This window comes from Larus michahellis, chromosome 1 (genome assembly GCF_964199755.1).
Source record: "Larus michahellis chromosome 1, bLarMic1.1, whole genome shotgun sequence".
NCBI classification, from domain to species: Eukaryota; Metazoa; Chordata; class Aves; order Charadriiformes; family Laridae; genus Larus; species Larus michahellis.
The window spans coordinates 98,665,853-98,683,579 of record NC_133896.1 but is presented as its reverse complement, the minus strand read 5'-3'; the positions used below and the strand labels follow the sequence as shown (position 1 = coordinate 98,683,579).

The window sequence follows — 17,727 nt, the reverse complement described above, 5'->3', positions numbered from 1 at the left end:
GCACTGGAGGTACAGGGCATTATCGCATGAGTCTGCACGTACAAGCACTTTCAGTGTTCGGTAAAGGAAGTTTGGACAATATTAGGATATTTAAGAAAACATCAGAAAATGTCCAAAATACAAAGGGCAACCAGGAACACCCAGTGTCATAAAATCCTTGTGGAGACAGCGAGCGTCTGTGCGACTTCAGATGAGCTGGTTAACTCTTTGTCTTATTGAGGGCTCTGTGTAACCACAGGCTCCGCTGGCTTCAGAGGGAAATGAAAGATTTCAGGGCCTATTTTTGGAGTGTCTGAACAAGCACGACTGGCTGTAGTAAAACCGACCCATCCTGTGAGCAAAGGAGGTTTCCTACGTGCATAAAACACAACATATGCAGAGAGGGCGGGTTTCTGCCTCCCAAAGAACAGTTAATACCCTTGCCCTGAAACCTCATCTCTCCCACCAAACCTCCCACTTCTTTATCCAATTCGGAGCCAACGAGAAGCAGACTTTCCACTTAACACAAAAAGCCTGCCGCTTGAAAAGCAACCAGCCCCAGCACAACCACTCTCACACGGCAACTCGCTCACCCTGACCCGCAATGCTAAGTGGTCACATACACAAAAATGTGGGTTTGGACCATAAAAACATTTTGTGATGTGTTTAGAAGAGCTCTAACTGGATGTGGCTACGCTAAAAACCTGTGGGAGTTTGGCAGTGTTGGGTAAGGCTGCAAGTTTCCAGTAATATCTTAATGGGAACCAAAGCCTTGGTGAAAATGCAGTCATAGCTATGTACAAACTTCTTACTGATACAATCTTTTTTAATTGATCTTGCTAGTGTAAGCCCCTGCAGCAAAAGCACTTTTATGCCAGAAGTCCTCCTACAGCACAGGAGCCCTGAGCAGCTTCTGTGTCCTGCGAAAACTCTTAAAAGTAGATTAGCCTACAGAAAAGGCAGATTTTGCTGCTTAAGATTGTACAAGTGGAAAACACTAGTAAAGCGCAAATGGCTTTTTGCAGGGCAAAAATATAAGCGAATATGAGGCAAAACTATGATTTCATGGAAACAGAAATGTGCACGCGAGTTTGGGGTAGGCAAAACAGTGGGAACATCCTCTTTGTTCCAAATACCAACCTGTACCTCGCTGGCCAGCTCTGCCTCCCTGCCCACCACAAAACCGAGAGGCACCATAGCGAGCACATTCGATTCAAAACTGTCTTTGCGTTTCTCGAAGGATGCGACCGCAGTCACCTTTCATCTCTCCCCCTCCCCATTTCTTTTTCTTTTCTCCCCCACGCAGAAATGCCCATACGCAGTCTGAGGGGCGAGCAAGGTCCCCCTGGTGAGCCTGGACCACGAGGGCCGCCAGGGCCACCAGGATTACCGGGTCACGGCGTGCCAGGAGCCAAAGGAAAACCAGGCCCGCAAGGATATCCAGGAATTGGGAAGCCGGGTTTGCCAGGGATGCCGGGGAAACCGGGCGTCATGGGGCCCCCAGGGCCGAGAGGGGAGATGGGGCCGAAGGGGGAGGTTGGGCCCATGGGGATACCCGGGCCACAAGGACCGCCGGGGCCTCACGGCCTTCCTGGCATTGGGAAAGCAGGTGCTCCAGGGCTGCAGGGACAGCCGGGACCAAAGGGTGAGCCCGGGATGAAGGGGCCCCCAGGAGCCCCCGGGATCCCAGGGCCAAAAGGGGAGAAGGGCGTCGGGATCCCGGGTTTGCCGGGGCTGAAGGGACCGCCCGGGCTGCCAGGTCCCCCCGGCCCCGTGGGGCTGCCAGGGGTCGGCAAGCCAGGCATGGTCGGCTTCCCCGGCCCACAGGGACCCCTAGGCAAACCCGGACCCCCAGGAGAGCTGGGGCTGCAGGGGCCCCCGGGGCCCCCCGGAATGCAGGGCCCTCCCGGCCTGCCTGGCGTTGGCAAACCCGGCCAGGACGGCGTCCCCGGCCAGCCGGGCTTCCCGGGTGGCAAAGGGGAGCAAGGCCTGCCAGGCCTGCCGGGGCCTCCCGGCCTCCCCGGGGTTGGGAAGCCAGGTTTCCCCGGGCCCAAGGGTGAGCGTGGGGTGGGTGGTCTGCCCGGGCCCCTGGGGCCGAAGGGGGAGAAGGGCCACGCTGGGCCGCCAGGCATGGGGGGGCCGCCAGGGGAGCCAGGCCAGCCGGGATTGCCGGGCATCATGGGCCCCCCAGGTGCCGCCGGCTTCCCGGGACCCAAAGGAGAAGGTGGTGCCGTGGGGCCGCCAGGACCGGTTGGCCCCAAAGGGGAACCTGGCCTGCAGGGTTTCCCAGGGAAGCCAGGATTCCCCGGGGAAGTGGGGGCACCCGGGCTGCGGGGGCTGCCGGGTCCCACAGGGCCCAAGGGGGAAGCCGGGCAGAAGGGCTTGCCCGGGCTGCCGGGCGTCCCAGGGCTGGTGGGGCCGAAGGGGGAGCCGGGGCTCCCTGGCGCCCAGGGGCTTCAGGGCCCCTCGGGCATCCCAGGCATCGCGGGACCCAGTGGTCCCATCGGACCCCCAGGGCTGCCAGGGGCAAAGGGGGAGCCCGGCCTGCCCGGACCCCCTGGCTTCCCTGGCGTGGGCAAACCCGGTGTGGCGGGGCTGCAGGGACCCCCAGGGAAGCCAGGGGCGCTCGGTCCCCCTGGCCAGCCGGGACTGCAGGGGCCGCCTGGCCCCCCCGGGCCCCCAGGTCCCCCAGTCATCATCCCACCCACTCCGCCATCTGTGGGACAGTACCTGCCCGAGGTGGGGCCAATAGACGGCGTCAAGCCCCCCTATGGCTACAAGGGCAAGAAAGGCAAGGCTGGCGCCGCCGTCTACGAGATGCCCGCGTTCACGGCGGAGCTCCTCACCCCCTTCCCCCGGGTCGGGGTGCCCGTGAAGTTCGACAAGCTCCTCTACAACGGCCGGCAGAACTACAACCCCCAGACGGGAATCTTCACCTGTGAGATCCCCGGCATCTACTACTTCGCCTACCACGTCCACTGTAAAGGGGCCAGCGTCTGGGTGGCGTTGTTCAAGAACAACGAGCCGCTGATGTACACCTACGACGAGTACAAGAAGGGCTTCCTGGACCAGGCTTCAGGCAGTGCCGTTGTCCCGCTGATGCATGGAGACAAGGTTTACGTTCAAATGCCATCCGAGCAGGCGGCAGGACTCTATGCCGGGCAGTACGTTCATTCGTCTTTTTCAGGATATTTATTGTATCCCATGTAAAACAAAAACCAGACACACACACACACACACACAGAAAATCAAAACCTTTCTTCTCTGCTTCAAACTTTTATACCATGAAAGATGCATTTTATGACCATTTCAGACCATTTTGTACAAAAAAAAAAATAAATACAAAGTTTAACATTATGCACAGCTACTTATAAAAAAAAAAAGGTGTGGTGAACATATCTAAAGATGTGTATCAGGTTCATAAACAGTTGTTTTGCACCCGAGGGGGACATATTAGCTGTACATTATATATTTCTGTGATGCCATGCTTACTTCATTTCATTCACAATAATTCAGTACTAAGGTTCAAATCAGTGTACGTCACTCATTCCTGTTGCATTGATCATAGTCAGGAGATGAAAACCAGTGACTTAAACCAGAGTAGCTCAGTCTCAAATTACATGGAAAAATTTGAGTGGCTTTTTATTTGTTTGGGTGGGGGTTTTTTTGTTTGTTTTTTTGACAGCAGGTCTGCCTGATAAGCAAAGGTTCTCTTAGCTGGAGACCTTTCTTTCCCTTCCCCCCATATAAAATATTCCTTCAGGTGTGAGGTTTTTTTTCTTGAACAACTTATTTATGATGGAAGAGGAGTAGCGATGGTGTCACTATTCCACACGAGCTTTCTCCAGCAGTCGCTGGACCCAGAACTCCGCCGCTGCCTCCAGCAGGCACTGTGTTCACCTCCAAGTGCCACAGCACTCCAAAAGCCTCCATCTGCATTTGCACAGTTGAGGTAGATGAGGCAGATCAGAGACAAAAACAAAGGGTTCCCCATTTGCTTTGTGCCACGTAATTGAGACGTTTTGGCCAACACGTGGCAATACAGCAGGGCGGAATAAATTCGCTTGGGATTTCTGTGCTCATGCTAAGAACCTGCGCCCGTTTGGCTTGTCAGAAGGGACGCCTATTCTGCCACTCAGCGCAAGGTAAATCAGTTTACTCGTCAATGACTAGGCAAAGCAGAAGTAGCTCTGTTTGCTAATTAACTAATCTGTTGTTTGAGATCAACCGATAACTTTACCAGCAATACTGATCACGCAAATTTATCTGAGAACTTCTTTTTATGTAAAAGCTGATTTCCAATCCTTATTTATATGTTACCAATTGTCAAGGAGAACCTGCAGGCCTCCATCTTTACCATATGCGAGGAAAGCAACTTCTCTGCAAGAGCTGTCTGTTCATCAATGGTGCTAATCTCACCTCAAAAGTATTCGTTTCCAAGGGCAGTGTACTTTGCTGTGTTTCCCTGTACAGTGCTGCACATCACACACTCTTACGCTAGTTGAAAGAGTTAAATACTCACCACTTCTTCAGTGTCTTTAGCTAACGCTACTGCTTTTGATTCAAAAATGAACTAGAGTTTTTTTCATGCAGAACTAAGATTGGATTTAACTGGCATTACCATTATTTAAATGCAGAGTTTAATGCAGTCTAACATTGACTAAGGACTCCAGTGATATAATGTGGTGCTTTATCTCAGAAATTTTATGGAACGGTGGCAGGAACAGACGGACAGTTTACCAGGCATTGGTGACTTCGGTATGTTCCCAGAATATATGAGATATGTCAAAAGCAAATAATTTTGTATTTAAAATTTTTGTACTGATTTGAAAAAAATATCTTATTAAATATCTTTAAAAAAAATAATAATTAATCCTGTCTTCATTCAGCAGAAGTGTTAGAAGGAACGTTCAACCCTCTGAATTCATATCAGACCGCAAGGACTCTCTGAAACCACTGACAGCCCGATATGAAAAAAAAAAAATCCGATACCTTTTTCTTTAGTTCCTTTCTATGGGCAAAACCTGCCCTAAGCCACGGCGGGGGGAGGACACGCTGTCCCGGCATCGCATTTAGTGGGAGACAGCGGCTGGGGGGGACATGCCGAGCGAGGGGTCCCTCAGGCAGCCGGTGGGACTGGGCCAGCTCAGCAGGAGCCGCTGGGGGAGTGCAGCGTGGACAGGGGGAAGCTGAGACACGGGGCAGCACGGAGGCGCCACGTCCAGGGCTTGTGCTCCCCTACAAAGGCAGAGCTGGCTGCCCAGGCAGGGAGTTGCGCACCATGTCCCCGGCTCTCCCTGTGATTTGAAAACAGCTTTTCCCATTCCTCTCCATTTTTCCCACCTGCAGCAAAAGCCCACAAAAGCGTGAAAGCAGCAACGTATTTCTCACTGATCTACATCGCTATTCAACCACGGCTCCATTGCAGGGAGTACATTATAATCCATGGTGTGGCTCCCCCAGTCTCACCTCAAAGACAGGCATTTCCTCCAGGTTGACGAACTCCTAAACTGTCCATACTAAAATGGATGCATTGCATACCTGCTAGCATCAGGTAATCGTTTTCTAAGTCTCCCTTAGATGCCCTGAAGCCACTGGCTGAGCAGCTCCCCCCAGCATCTCATACTTACTGCACAAAAAAGAGAAAACAAAACGTGAGTGAAGTATCGGAATCACCGTCTCTCACTTTTTAGCCAAAGTGTTTCATCACGCTCCATCACCTTAGTTAGACGTCTTTTATTTTAGCACTCCCCTGAAAGTCCTCAATAAGATAGGCAAGATTAAAAAAACACGAAACATTAAACTCAGGAGGATGCTGCTCTTGATCTTACCCACAAAAACTATGTCCCGGCTTTGCTTTTACTCAGCCCGCAGTGCTGTTTCCACCTGCAGTACAGCTCAGCCTACCTAGGGTAAAAAATTTTCAGCCCTGTTTGCTCTACTAAGTACCAAACTTTGTTCTGAAACTCGTTGCTGTATCTGATAACACTGTGTGTACTTCACAAAGCATTAATAACGAATGGGACTGGGCACACAGGCACATCCGCACACACACATACACACACAGAGCACTGACCTCGCAAAAATAAGCCTGGGGGCACCGTCTTTAACACAATTTATTCACAGGAAAATAATCTCTTTCCATTTGTAGCATTCAAAATTTCACTTGAAACAACTGTAAGGATGTCTTCAACATAGAGGTGGCACTCTAAAGGCATATAAAACTTAAGACAAATGGTAAATAAAATATGTATTTACCGATCTCAAAAACAGATGTTGAGCTTGGTATGTTCTTAAAAATCAAGACTCCACTTAAAAGTTAAGGTATTTATACTACCTCCCAGGACATTGTTAAAAAGGAAAGCATGACACGTGAAACAAGAGGTACCACACACTAATTATTAAACAACAAAGTCGTGATTCTGTATTATTATCACTAATACAGTCACTGGAAATGTCATTTAGTGATATCTTTTAGGCACTCTCAGATTCTTATTTAGTGCAATAGTTTGTGACCTTCCTTATGAAGTCGTATCGCCATACTTCCCTTAATTATTACAGCAGAGGAAAAAATAACTTTCCCAGCAGAAAAGAAAACAAACAAAACCCCTAAAAGACCGAGCCAAACAGAGCTTTCAGCCCTGCCTGTTCCATATGTACTTTGTTACCTTAGAGCTGGGTCTTTCTGATGGTGCAGCGTTTTGAGGGGGGTGGCAGATAAAAGGCAGGAGCACCGATGCCGTAAGATGCTGCCATCTCGAAATGCAGCAGGCTGCTGGAGAACAGGACAGAGGAAGAAGGGATGAGATCATCTGACTCAGCCATTGGTACAGGAAGAAAATTCATGGGAGACACTAAGTACCTATATAGTTACACCATTACCAGACATGGAAATAAAACTGGCAGCACCCTGGGATTCAAAATTTGCCAGCTTGTCTGCTGTGATTAAAAAAAAAAAATAGGGTAGCTTTTATAGGGAAGTTTCAGTGCAGAGCCTTCACTTTCAGGAAAGGCAAAAATGGGAAAAGAAAACCTTAATAGCAGCTCCTTCTCAGAAAAGATCTAGGGTATTTGGAGTTAGCATTATTGCTTTTGTCAAAAAGGCCCAAGGCAAATCTTTGGTATTGCAAAACGCCTGTGAAAATGCGTGCCCCGATACAACAGACACTGTGATCTGTGGCCGTTACTGAGAAACGCACTACGTATAGTTATTCTTGCCTGCATGAAGTTAAGTTAGTCTAAAAGCGGTGCCTGTCCTCAAGGCAAAGTAGCAGAAACGACCGTGTGAAGTGGGTGACGAAGCAGGGCTTGTGTACACAGAATCCCAAAAAAACATCATGGGGCGGGGAGGGGAGAGGGACAGCGGGAGGAATTAATCACTTGGCTCACTGCTTATTATTGAAGAGAAAAGCTACTGGCCTGTAGGCTGTGCTTTTCTAAAAAAAAAAAAAAAACCAACAAAAAAACCCCAAACAAAACAAAAAACCAAACCAAACCAAACCAACGAAAAAAACCCCAACCCAGTATCCTGTGGTTTATCAACAGCATCAACTCTTGGCTCAGGCCCGAGTGAGCAGGTCTGGCTCTAAACGTTACTCAGCCATGCTGTGATAGCAGCCTCAGCAAGTCATGGATTTAACATCCCTGCAGGAGCACAGAAGTGGGAGAAAAATATCCCTGGGAGTAGTGCTTAGTTTCAGAGAGAAGTCAAGTCTGTCATACAAATGGGGAGGCTTATTAAGAACTAATAAAAAGGAGCAGCTGGTAAGGATAAATGCTTGTAGATAGCATATTAAATGCATTGAGAATATCAAACACATTACTCAAAATTAAAAAAAAATAATCTTAAGGAGATCAAAAAAGCTGACGTGGTAAAAAAGGAATAAAGGAGTCTAAGTAAAAAGAGTTTGGGGGATGCCATTTGTTTGCCATGAAGGCTTTTTTCCAATTATTTTGTTTGGGTTCTAACTAGAGCAGAACAACTCCCCCCCTTAAAAAAACAGAAAGAAAAATGTTTCCTAGAAAATTAAGGCAAGGAATCAGTTTAGATTAGTGGGAAGAGGAAACAAAGCAGAGAAAATAACCACATCCTCAGAAGCACAGCTCCCCACCCACCTCCTGCCCACAGGGGCGGGGGTGGAGAAGCAACCAGGCATCGAGAGGAGAGGGAAATGCAACAGCTCTCTTGGAAAAAATTCCTCACAGTCAGCACGCAGTGAGATGTTCCATGGATGCAGCTGGATGCCTGGTGGAAGCCCATGGGAGAGCTGGCTCTGGGAGCCACCGTGAGTTTCAAGGGGGAAGAGGTAGCCCTCCACTTCTGCCTGGCTCTGCTCTCCACAGCCTGAAACCTACCAAGGACTTCTGCGCAAAGAGAGCTCAGACAACACCATGACTGCTGTGAAAAGCCTTACCCCAGCACTCTTTTTTCCATGTGGAATCGCTACTGTCAGTAGTCTAAATCACTGCAGGTCTGTGGCTGCAGAGTCACATACAAACCTCAAACCGTTTTAATTAACTGAAATAATGACAAGAAATAAATGCTGGTAGAACTAAGGACAGTAATATCACTGTTTGCTGGTGCAAAACCCCACCTGTTTGTATTCAGACTTTTGAGCAAAGACTTCCTCAAAGGCTCAGAAATGTGCATTTAAAAAAAAAAAAAAAAGGAAATAAAAATAACTGAGCAAGAGGCAAGAGCCCTTCTGCCACCTTGGGTGGAAATTCTAGTTTCCTCCATTTCCACCAGAGTCACTTGCTCCAGTGTCCCTCATGCTCTCACCTGCCTCCCTGCACAGGGCTGGCCAAGGGGCCAACCCCTGTGGCAGATGGGCCCCATGGCACAGTTTGTCCCTTGCTGGGCACACACCTGGGTCCTTCCCCAGCCCAGATTTTTATGAAATCCAGTGTTATTTCAGATAGGTCCAATTTGCTTGAAATGGACCAAAGCTCAGGAGTCATTACGTGAAAAAACTATGTGAGAGCATAAAGCCCCCTCCCCTCTGGCTGTGGGTCCCCTCCAAATCACACCGCACTCACTGATTTCCAAAAGGCAGAGCTAAGGGGACCAAAAAGGGCAATGAAAACTAGGGGAAGGTGGTGGTGTTTTGTGTATTGTTTTTTTGGGGGGGGGTTTGTTGTTGTTTTTTTTTTAAATACCTATTGAACTCTTCAAGAGAAATAGGAAAAAAGAAAGATGACGTCAATGCTTATTCCTCTACGTTGCTGCACAGACATTGTGTTAGTACTCCCGTAATCCCCAGCTTCTGAAAAATACAAATATTGTGCTCTTGCCCCACTAGAGGTTTGTGTTCGTATTTTAATTGTTTGCACTGCTCCTAAACATGCTAAAGCTCCCCATATTGTTTTATTAAAAAGCAGCAAGGGGTTTTGTGCCAGCTATACTTTTTTTTCAAGTGGACTTCTTTATGCTTTCTTTAGGTGTGATTGATCAAGATAACCACAAGATTTTCAAATAAACCTGCCACAATTAAAAAATACACACTCTGAGAGAATTAGAACAGCAGCATACTACTACTTCTTCTTTGGCATTTGTCAAGGCCATTCCCAGACAGATTTAACTTATTCAGCAGGATTGTTCGAGACAAACCAATCCAGGAAACATAAACATCCCATTAAATGTTTCAATTAAAATCAAAAGTAAGTTGCCACCACTAAATGATACAGTCACATCCTTTAAACCTAAACGTCAAGATAGGAGAGGTAAACAGAAGCCAAATGATAATTCAGCTGAGGTACATCTTGGGTACTCCCTAGCACACTCTGCTGCTGAAGATGGGAACATTCATTGCTCATATTGATACAGTTCAAAGGTGGAATCGCATTACAGTATCTGAGAAAGGAGACTTATCTGGTTCGGAAATATACATCTCAATTCTTGGTGAACAAACCGAAAGATACATGCGATCCTGTCCTGGAGATCTGGGAATACAACAAACATTGGCTCTAAATTTAAACTTGGGTGTGAACACCTCTGTCGCAGCTCACGTTTCTGTTGTGGTCTGGGGGGAAGCAGCTGACACACAGGTAGTGAGGACAACTCTTCAGTCTTCATAACTCCTCTTTTCTATATCAAGTCACCAACGGTAAAATTTATTGGACGCACAGCACGGGGAGTATGGTTTTCCATCAACTGAGTAAAACACCAGCATTGTCAATACCAACGTCTCCACGAATCAGACCAAAGGGTCTTCACCTTCGGCAAAGGCAGGCAGCAGTTCAGGGTCGATGGTCAGTGCAGAAGCTGCGGCTTCTTTGCTGAAGATGGACATCCCCTCCTCGGTAGGGCAGATGAGAACCTGTACGCTCTGTATGTTCCCCCTTCTCCCAAACACACAGTAATGTTTTATAGGCATTGTTTTACAGCCATTTTTATACTACAAGACAGACATTCAAGACTTTACATCCATCTACTAATTAAACACTGTGGTCTCAGTCTCTTGACAGTGTAACTCTTTTGAAGGACAACAAGAGAAACAAAAGTATTCCAGAGAAGTAATCATTTGGAAAGAGTTCTTGCTGATAAATAAGTGATGTGCATCACATTTTTATATATCCCTGATACTTTCAGCTGAAAGTTTCATGGTTTACCGTTATTAAATAGCTCCACAGAAATTCAGTTAACTGTGTTTGCAATAGTCCATTACCCTCAGGCTTAGAAGAAGCTTCTGTCTTGGTGAGGTTTCTGTGCTCCTTTTTAAACAATAAACAGTTATGCTGCACTTAAAAAATAAAAATACCATACAAAAAATAAAATTTTTTCAGATCTTGAAAATAGTAATTTTTCTTTGTATCTTCCATTCAGCTTTCACGTCAAATTGACCACAAAGTTCTTGTCTATAAGCTGCTTCAAAAATTTCTGCTCAGCATTGATGTTGTGGTATTCATTCTAAAGAGATGCAAGGGAACAATGAAGAAAGTTAAATTCAAGTTATTACCAGAAGCATCACTTCACTGTTCTTTCCCTTTAATTACCTGTGATACTTGGAAGACGCTAAGAATAGGAAAGCTCTGGGGAAAAGACAGTCTCCCACGAAAACAGGTGAGTGACTATTGCTCAAAACTAGATTAGATTTTCCATTAGGACACAAGCCAAAAGGGATGATCCTTCAGTGGCAAGAATGGGTGAGACATGGCCTCGCTAAGTCCTTCTATTACTAACTCTCCCACCTCCTCCTCCATGCTTAGAGGGAAAAGCTCCATAACCACATTTACAGCACAAGCAGTCAGAAAACGACTAATTCTCAAAGCAGGTTCTGGAAAAGCACACATCAGGCATCTGTAAATTGGGTGCGTCCTGCCAATCAGTTTCAACAAGCCAAAACCAACCCACTTTCTGTGCTGTATCCAGATGTTTGTGAAGGACAGCACAAGGGAAGTAAGTTTACTGACAATCTTAGACACTGAATGCAGTAAATTAAAATGAATATGATGCAAATACTGCATTAGGCATATAACAGTATAATATTTATGACTTAATGCCACTAAAGAACTAATGATAAGTGGTTTGTTTGGTTTTTAAAGTTTCAAGATTTTAGGAAACATACAGATGTCTATTCAACTAGCGATCGACCTTACCCAAGTTTGGTATACATTGCAAAAAAAGCACCTGCAGAGAATAGCCTCAAAATGAAGGCGAGTTCAGTATTAGAGGAAAGTTATCTCAGAGCAGCAGGCACCTGGGAGTCCTCAGAGACATGAGAGGCTTCTATAGGCATTGCCCTTATCCTTCCTCTTCAGGAGAGGGAGGAGGAGAGAAAACGGTCCCCGCATGCACTGGCTATACACATGGAAGAGAAAACTGTTCACACTGAGGTAAAGGGCTGAGGTGGAGTTGCTCAGAGTACAGAGATGAAGACAAGAGCAGAGACATAAAGCAGGGGCATGACTGTAGCAAAGCAGGAGGGAGGAGAAAGCATCCCTGATGTCTGCCAACCTCCTGCTGCTCCCTCTCCTGGTGAGTTGTAGCTTCCCCCTGGAAACAGTTCCTTCTCTTCCTACATGCTTTGCTTCCCTGCTTTCAATTTCTGAAATTCAGTTCTTTTCCTAACTGCAAGTTTGTAGGTCTTAACTCCTTCCATTTCCCTTTGTTGCCTTTTTTTTTTTAAATAAGTTTGTCAACTATAACAATTGTACAAGTAGCTGCCAAGGAAAAAGTGCAAAAAGAAACAATGCTATTCATGTTCTGACAGTAATAGCAAATATACCTCCATCAGCAAGAGCTGCATAGCCTGAGGATAACACCAGCAAAGTAAAACAGAACATTTAGATGTACATATGGAATGGAAGGCTCCAAGGAGACCTTTTAATGGCCTTCCAGTACCTAAAGGGGGCCTACAAGAAAGATGGGGAGGGACTCTTTATCAGGGAGTGTAGTGATAGGATGAGCGTAACGGTTTTAAAGTGAAAGAGGGTAGATTTAGATTAGATATTAGGAAGAAATTCTTTACTGTGAGGGTGGTGAGGCACTGGAAGAGATTTCCCAGAGAAGTTCCATCCCTGGAAGTGTTCAAGGCCAGGCTGAATGGGGCTTTGAGCAGCCTGGTCTAGTGGGAGGTGTCCCTGCCCAGGGCAGAGGGGCTAGAACTAGATGATTTTAAGGTCCTGTCCAACTCTAACTGTTCTGTGATTCTGTATCTCATGCAGAAATTGCAGAATATGGTGTAGCACAAGGGACACAAATATCATTATCCACATTTTTCAGAAAAAAAAGCAGAGAGGAAGAGATTCAAGCAATGTTAACCCATGAGTAGCTGAACCCAGCTATATTTCTCTCAGCATAAACAAGTGTTTTTTACCTGTATCATCTGAGACATCGTGTCATTGCCGTAGTAGTGCAAAGAACTGTTTCTGTCACTGAAATCGTACTTGAAGCCTGCCAGGTGAACTTCATGGCATATGTGAAATGCGAGTGTAATGGCAATTAGCCCCGTTGTTGGATGCTTGGGTTTCTAAAATGAAACACAAAGAGCACGCATACATAAATAACTGGCAGTTTGATAGAACGGCAAACTGAAAAGGTGGCACAGGGAAATCAGCCAGCATGGCTCTTCTACGGACATTTGGTTTTGTAGTTTGATCCCCTTGTGTCTCCTAAGGAGTGAGGTACCGCCTGCAGATTTTCCATGACTGGGGTGTCTGCCATGTTGGCCTTACCCAGGATTCTCCAGTTTCTAGGCAGGGCTGAGCCCATACTGTAGAGCCCTTCCATCAGCACAGGCATCAGGAACGTCTCCCCATCCCTCTGCTCAGCAACCTACTTTCATGAAACTGGTCAGACTTTAATACATTGGAGACCATTTCACCCCGTTACATTTGACTGAATTAGCAGACGTGTTCAGAATTTTCTAGATTATGGACAACCAGGGGGACAGAATAACATGACATGCCTCAAATCTTCATAACACCAAGATAAAAAAAAGCATAAATGCTACTGCTGCGTAAATTTGGCTGCATTTGAACTTTTTCAAAGCAGGGAAATTCCAGAAGAACATGGCTTTAGACCTTCCCCCGCTATTTCCACTAGAAGAAAACAAACTGTAGATAAAATTGCTTGTTTCTCCCTACAGTGAGATAGCTCAGAAGGTAAAGGCAATGTGAAATATCAAGAGCCGGCCATAAACAGGTTTTAACTGCGCAAAATTAAGAGCATTAATAATGCATTAATTAGCATTTCTTACAACAGCACAGAACAACTCATTGCAACCATCTGTCCTATCTTGTGATCAAGTACATGACTGCTTTAGCAGCAGCAGCTAAAGTGATCTGGGGAAGTAAATGAGGCATGGTTCGTAGAGAGCACTGAACTCTTTCATTAGACCAACAGATGAAGCTGAGAGGAAAAAACGCCCCCAGAAATACACAAAAATTTCAGGCACTAATGCCCTTCTTAACTAAAATAACAATTTTCTCAGAGACCAAACGAGCTACACATTCATTAGCTGCAATCAAACCTCAAACTGAGCATAAAATCACATGCTTTTCTGAACTCTTACCCAATGCTCAGTTCATTTGCCTCTGAAAACAAAGCAGACAAACCAGTACTGGGCAACTTTGTGCAGAGAGGCAGCAGATGCACTCGATGACACAGAAAAATATTTCTTTGTATCGTATGATAAAAGAACAAATCCCCAGGAAGAAGTTACTAACATCAGCTCTGTAAGCCTAATTAAGGTCACAGAATTGAACTATCACCTTCTATGTAGAATTTTTTTTGTATCTTTATGCAACTCTTTGAGTACTCCAGCAATAATATCAACTTCAAATGCATGCTGTTGCCCAGGGCTCCTGCCAGTTCGCAAAACTAACTTTCTGCCCTGAGGGGCCAGTATCATAAACTTAGCAGTGACTCTGTTACAATGTCCATACTAAACAGGACCCAAATGTTATGGTGGGAATGCTACATGTCAGGATTAGTGCTATTTCAAATATCAGGAACATCACAACTTGCAACTAGCTCTGTTTACCTTTGGCTATCATAAAGTTAGCTTCAGAAGTACATACTAAAAAAAAAAAAAAAGCAAAACTACTTTTAAAATGTAGTGTCACACTAGCGCCCTAGCAATACCCAGATACCCTCGGCCTGTAATGAAGTTTGTTCAACCAGTCACGTTTCGTGGGAATAGGCGCAGCTCTGGAACGACTCCGCAACACTTTGCGACTTCAGTGCTGCTGGGGCAGCACATCCGATTTTACAGCTGTTCTCCTGCCTCTGCTAACACCATCACAGTTGCTAACAAAGAAACAGAAACGCTCGCTGGACTACGCATAAACGCACACACAGGGAAGGTGAGATCGGCTTAATGGAAAAAGCAGAGACACCAGGGAACGCAACAGCCGTCTTCGGCGTCTCCCGCAGGCAGAGGGGGCTGAAGCACAGGACAGCAAAGGCAGCGCTGGCCCTTCCCTAGGGATGCACTACCGGGACAGAAGGCTCCAAAGCGGGTCCTGCAAAAGGCCACCCTGCCAACAGGAACCCCCCGAGGCATGACCTGCAGCTCAACCAAGCTGCTTACACACCAGCTGTGCCAGCGTGACTGCAGATGTGCAGGCTCCCAGCCACAGCCTGCCTTGGAGATGGAAGGGAAAGTGAGGACAATCACACCAGAGCTTGACCACTGCTGCTAAACCACCAGGATGGAGCAAGTGGCAGAAAGGGGCTCCAAGCACGCACACACTCTGTCACAGCTTTGGGCAGGGGCACCCAGTGAGCATGAGAGGAACAGAAATCACGTGCATTACCCAAAGCGACTGAAGGGTCTGTGCCTCCATACCAGCTCCAGGACACCGTGCACATCTGTTTGGGTCACTGACAGCACTGGTCTTACTTTTACCCTGACTGAGAGGGGACTGCAGGAAAAGACAGGAGGGATTTCTGGAGCCATGGAGGCCACAGATGTTCTGTGGCCCTTTAGGAGATCATTATACGCCCAACTACTATGCTGCTTTCTTCCCACCCTCAGCTGAAGAGCTGAAATGCCATGGAGACCCAGCAAGCATGCAGCCAAACTGGGTATTCCAGTTTGAGAGTTAATAAGGGAGAGGAAAAAGCCACTATTAGGTTCAAGAAGAAATTTTAAAAAAAAAAAAAAAGGCACCAAAACACCCAAAAGCAAAAGACTCTCAACTCCCTCAAGTATTAGAAAGATTAAATCAGAAAAAAAATTGTGGTAGGTACTCCACAGTGACAGCCTGTCAAATGTTTCCACGTGTGTCAGTTGGCTGATCCTGATGAATCAGCTCTGTGCAACAACGTGACCCCAGGGAACCATATTTGTGTTAAACAGCATGTGGTCAGTCCCGACCACGCAAGGGAGGTCTCCAGCTTGCAGCCTTACCTTTCATCAGAAACATTCTTCAGTCATAAACTGACAGTTAAAATGTATGTTTATGTCCAAATTGTTGGTTAACTCATTACAATGTTTGGCATCAAATCAGTAAGCACAAGAATGCTGCTAGACATATGTCATTAGCGTGGGGCTGGAATATCCTGTATGGTCCCTAGCCCCTACCCAACGCCAGCAGAGTGAAATTGCAGCACTGTTAGAATTACTTGGTTGCTGGGTTTTGTTTGTTTGGTGTGGGGTTTTTTTTGGCATTCTGGTTTAGTTGGGGGAGTTTGGTTTTGGTTGGTTGGGTGTTTTTGTATGTTTTGTTGTTTGGTTGGGTTTTTTTTGGGGGGGGGGGGATGTTTGTTTGTTTGTTTTAAGAAAAACTATAAAACACCCTACATTTAATAGTTTAAGACTTCTTAATATTTCCAGAGGCTCTTTGGATTTGCCATGTTTCAATGCTTGTCTGCTTTTCCCAATTTCGTAGAAGGCATTATGTCTGTCTGCAAAAGCAGTCTCATTTAATACTAATTATAGAATCCATAAAAAGAGATTTTTGGCATACGCGGCTACCCACTCACTTTCCGGATTCCATTTTCCCATCTTTTTTGAGCACCACCTAAATGCAAACTACTGCAATGTGAACCTAAAAGACGTTCTTAACATAGTCCACTATAATAAAGAGATAATTACCTCTGAGTACATGTTTGGTTACAACAAAACTAAAAGGCCAGAAGAAAAAGCCTACCTCCTTCTTAGGAAACCTTGTTGGGAAATTAAGCCATTCATAAGCCGTTTTTCTGGTGATGCTGGGATCAAGAATCCTGATTTGACTAGATTTGTATATCATGTTCAGAGCCGGTTTCTTCCAAAAGCCTTTAGCACTCTGTAACAGGCAAGCAAATACACATTTCAGCAGCTTTTGGTTTTAGTTTTTGTAGCAACTCTAACCAGAGTAAAATCCAAGGGCAGGACATTGAGGAAGAAGAGGAGTATTGAACCTCCCAAAGTTCAACAAAAACACGCGCCAAATTGTACTCCTGCAACAGGATAACCCACTGCAGCAGCAGAGGTTGGGGCAGCTGTCTGGAAAACAGCTCTGCATAAAGGTCTCTGATAGACAACACGCACCAGTGGTGTGCCTGGAGGCAGTAAGTGCTCATTATGTGCTTGGCCACATTAATAAAAGCAAAGGGAACAGGTAGACAGAAGTTATCCTTCTCAAGTACTTTGTACTGTGCCTTTCTGTGATCTCACAAATGCTGCTTTGGGCTCCCCGCTGTGCAAGAGTGTCAAACCGGGGCAAGCTCAGCAGAAGGCCACTAAAACAGCTGAGGGGCCAGAGCACAGAGCAAACAAGGAGGGGCTAAGGAGGCTGGGTTTGCTGAACTCATCTTCAACTACCTGGTAGGGGTTTACAAAAAGAGACAGGATCAAACTACTCAGAGGCGTACAGTAAAAAGATGAGTAAAAATTCTTTCCTGTAAGGGTGCTACAGCATTGAAAGAGAGGTTGTAGAAATATCCTTAGAAATACTCAAAACTTACCTGGACAATGCCCTGAGAACCTGGTATGGCTTTGAACTTGGCCTTGTTTTCTTTCAACAAGGTTTCAGACTAAAGACCTCAAGAGAGAGGTCTCTTCAAACACTATTGTGCAATTTCACCAAGTGGGCAAGATAAAATAATCTGGGAAATGGCTGTAGCGTGCATGTCAGAATATGAAACAGTACTAGGAAGAGGATAAAAAGGTATTTCCTCTTGGAAAACTGCTTTGGGAAGAGGAATTAACCAAACATGCGTGTCAGAAAGAGGACTGACTAGGAAATCCAGTGCTCCCCCCAGCTAGGAGGAAGGACTGAGGTTAAAAGCAAACCAGGTATTTCACATGAGAGGTG

At 46.1% G+C, this 17,727-nt stretch overlaps 2 protein-coding genes across 16 annotated transcripts in view; one reads left to right on the top strand and one right to left on the bottom strand.

Annotated features, from left to right (window-relative positions):
• COL8A1 (collagen type VIII alpha 1 chain) overlaps positions 1-5,052 on the top strand; it is a 94,850-nt gene extending 89,798 nt beyond the window's left edge. For both annotated transcript variants that reach the window (XM_074595444.1, XM_074595434.1), the window contains one exon: positions 1,286-5,052. In XM_074595444.1, the coding sequence (XP_074451545.1) occupies positions 1,286-3,189 (1,904 nt within the window). In that variant the 3' untranslated portion in view covers positions 3,190-5,052. The remainder of the gene's footprint in view (positions 1-1,285) is intronic.
• A 1,025-nt stretch (positions 5,053-6,077) lies between these two features.
• Positions 6,078-17,727, bottom strand: part of ST3GAL6 (ST3 beta-galactoside alpha-2,3-sialyltransferase 6) — a 63,529-nt gene continuing 51,879 nt past the window's right edge. For 12 of the 14 annotated variants that reach the window (XM_074595333.1, XM_074595323.1, XM_074595381.1 and 9 more), the window contains 3 exons: positions 16,579-16,716; positions 12,798-12,950; positions 6,078-10,888 (listed from right to left, as the gene is read on the bottom strand). In XM_074595333.1, coding sequence (XP_074451434.1) covers positions 10,808-10,888; positions 12,798-12,950; positions 16,579-16,716 — 372 coding nt within the window. In that variant the 3' untranslated portion in view covers positions 6,078-10,807. Of the gene's footprint in view, positions 10,889-12,797; positions 12,951-15,240; positions 15,349-16,578; positions 16,717-17,727 lie in introns of all 14 variants that reach the window. The other 2 variants (XM_074595420.1, XM_074595359.1) reach the window with 2 other exon arrangements.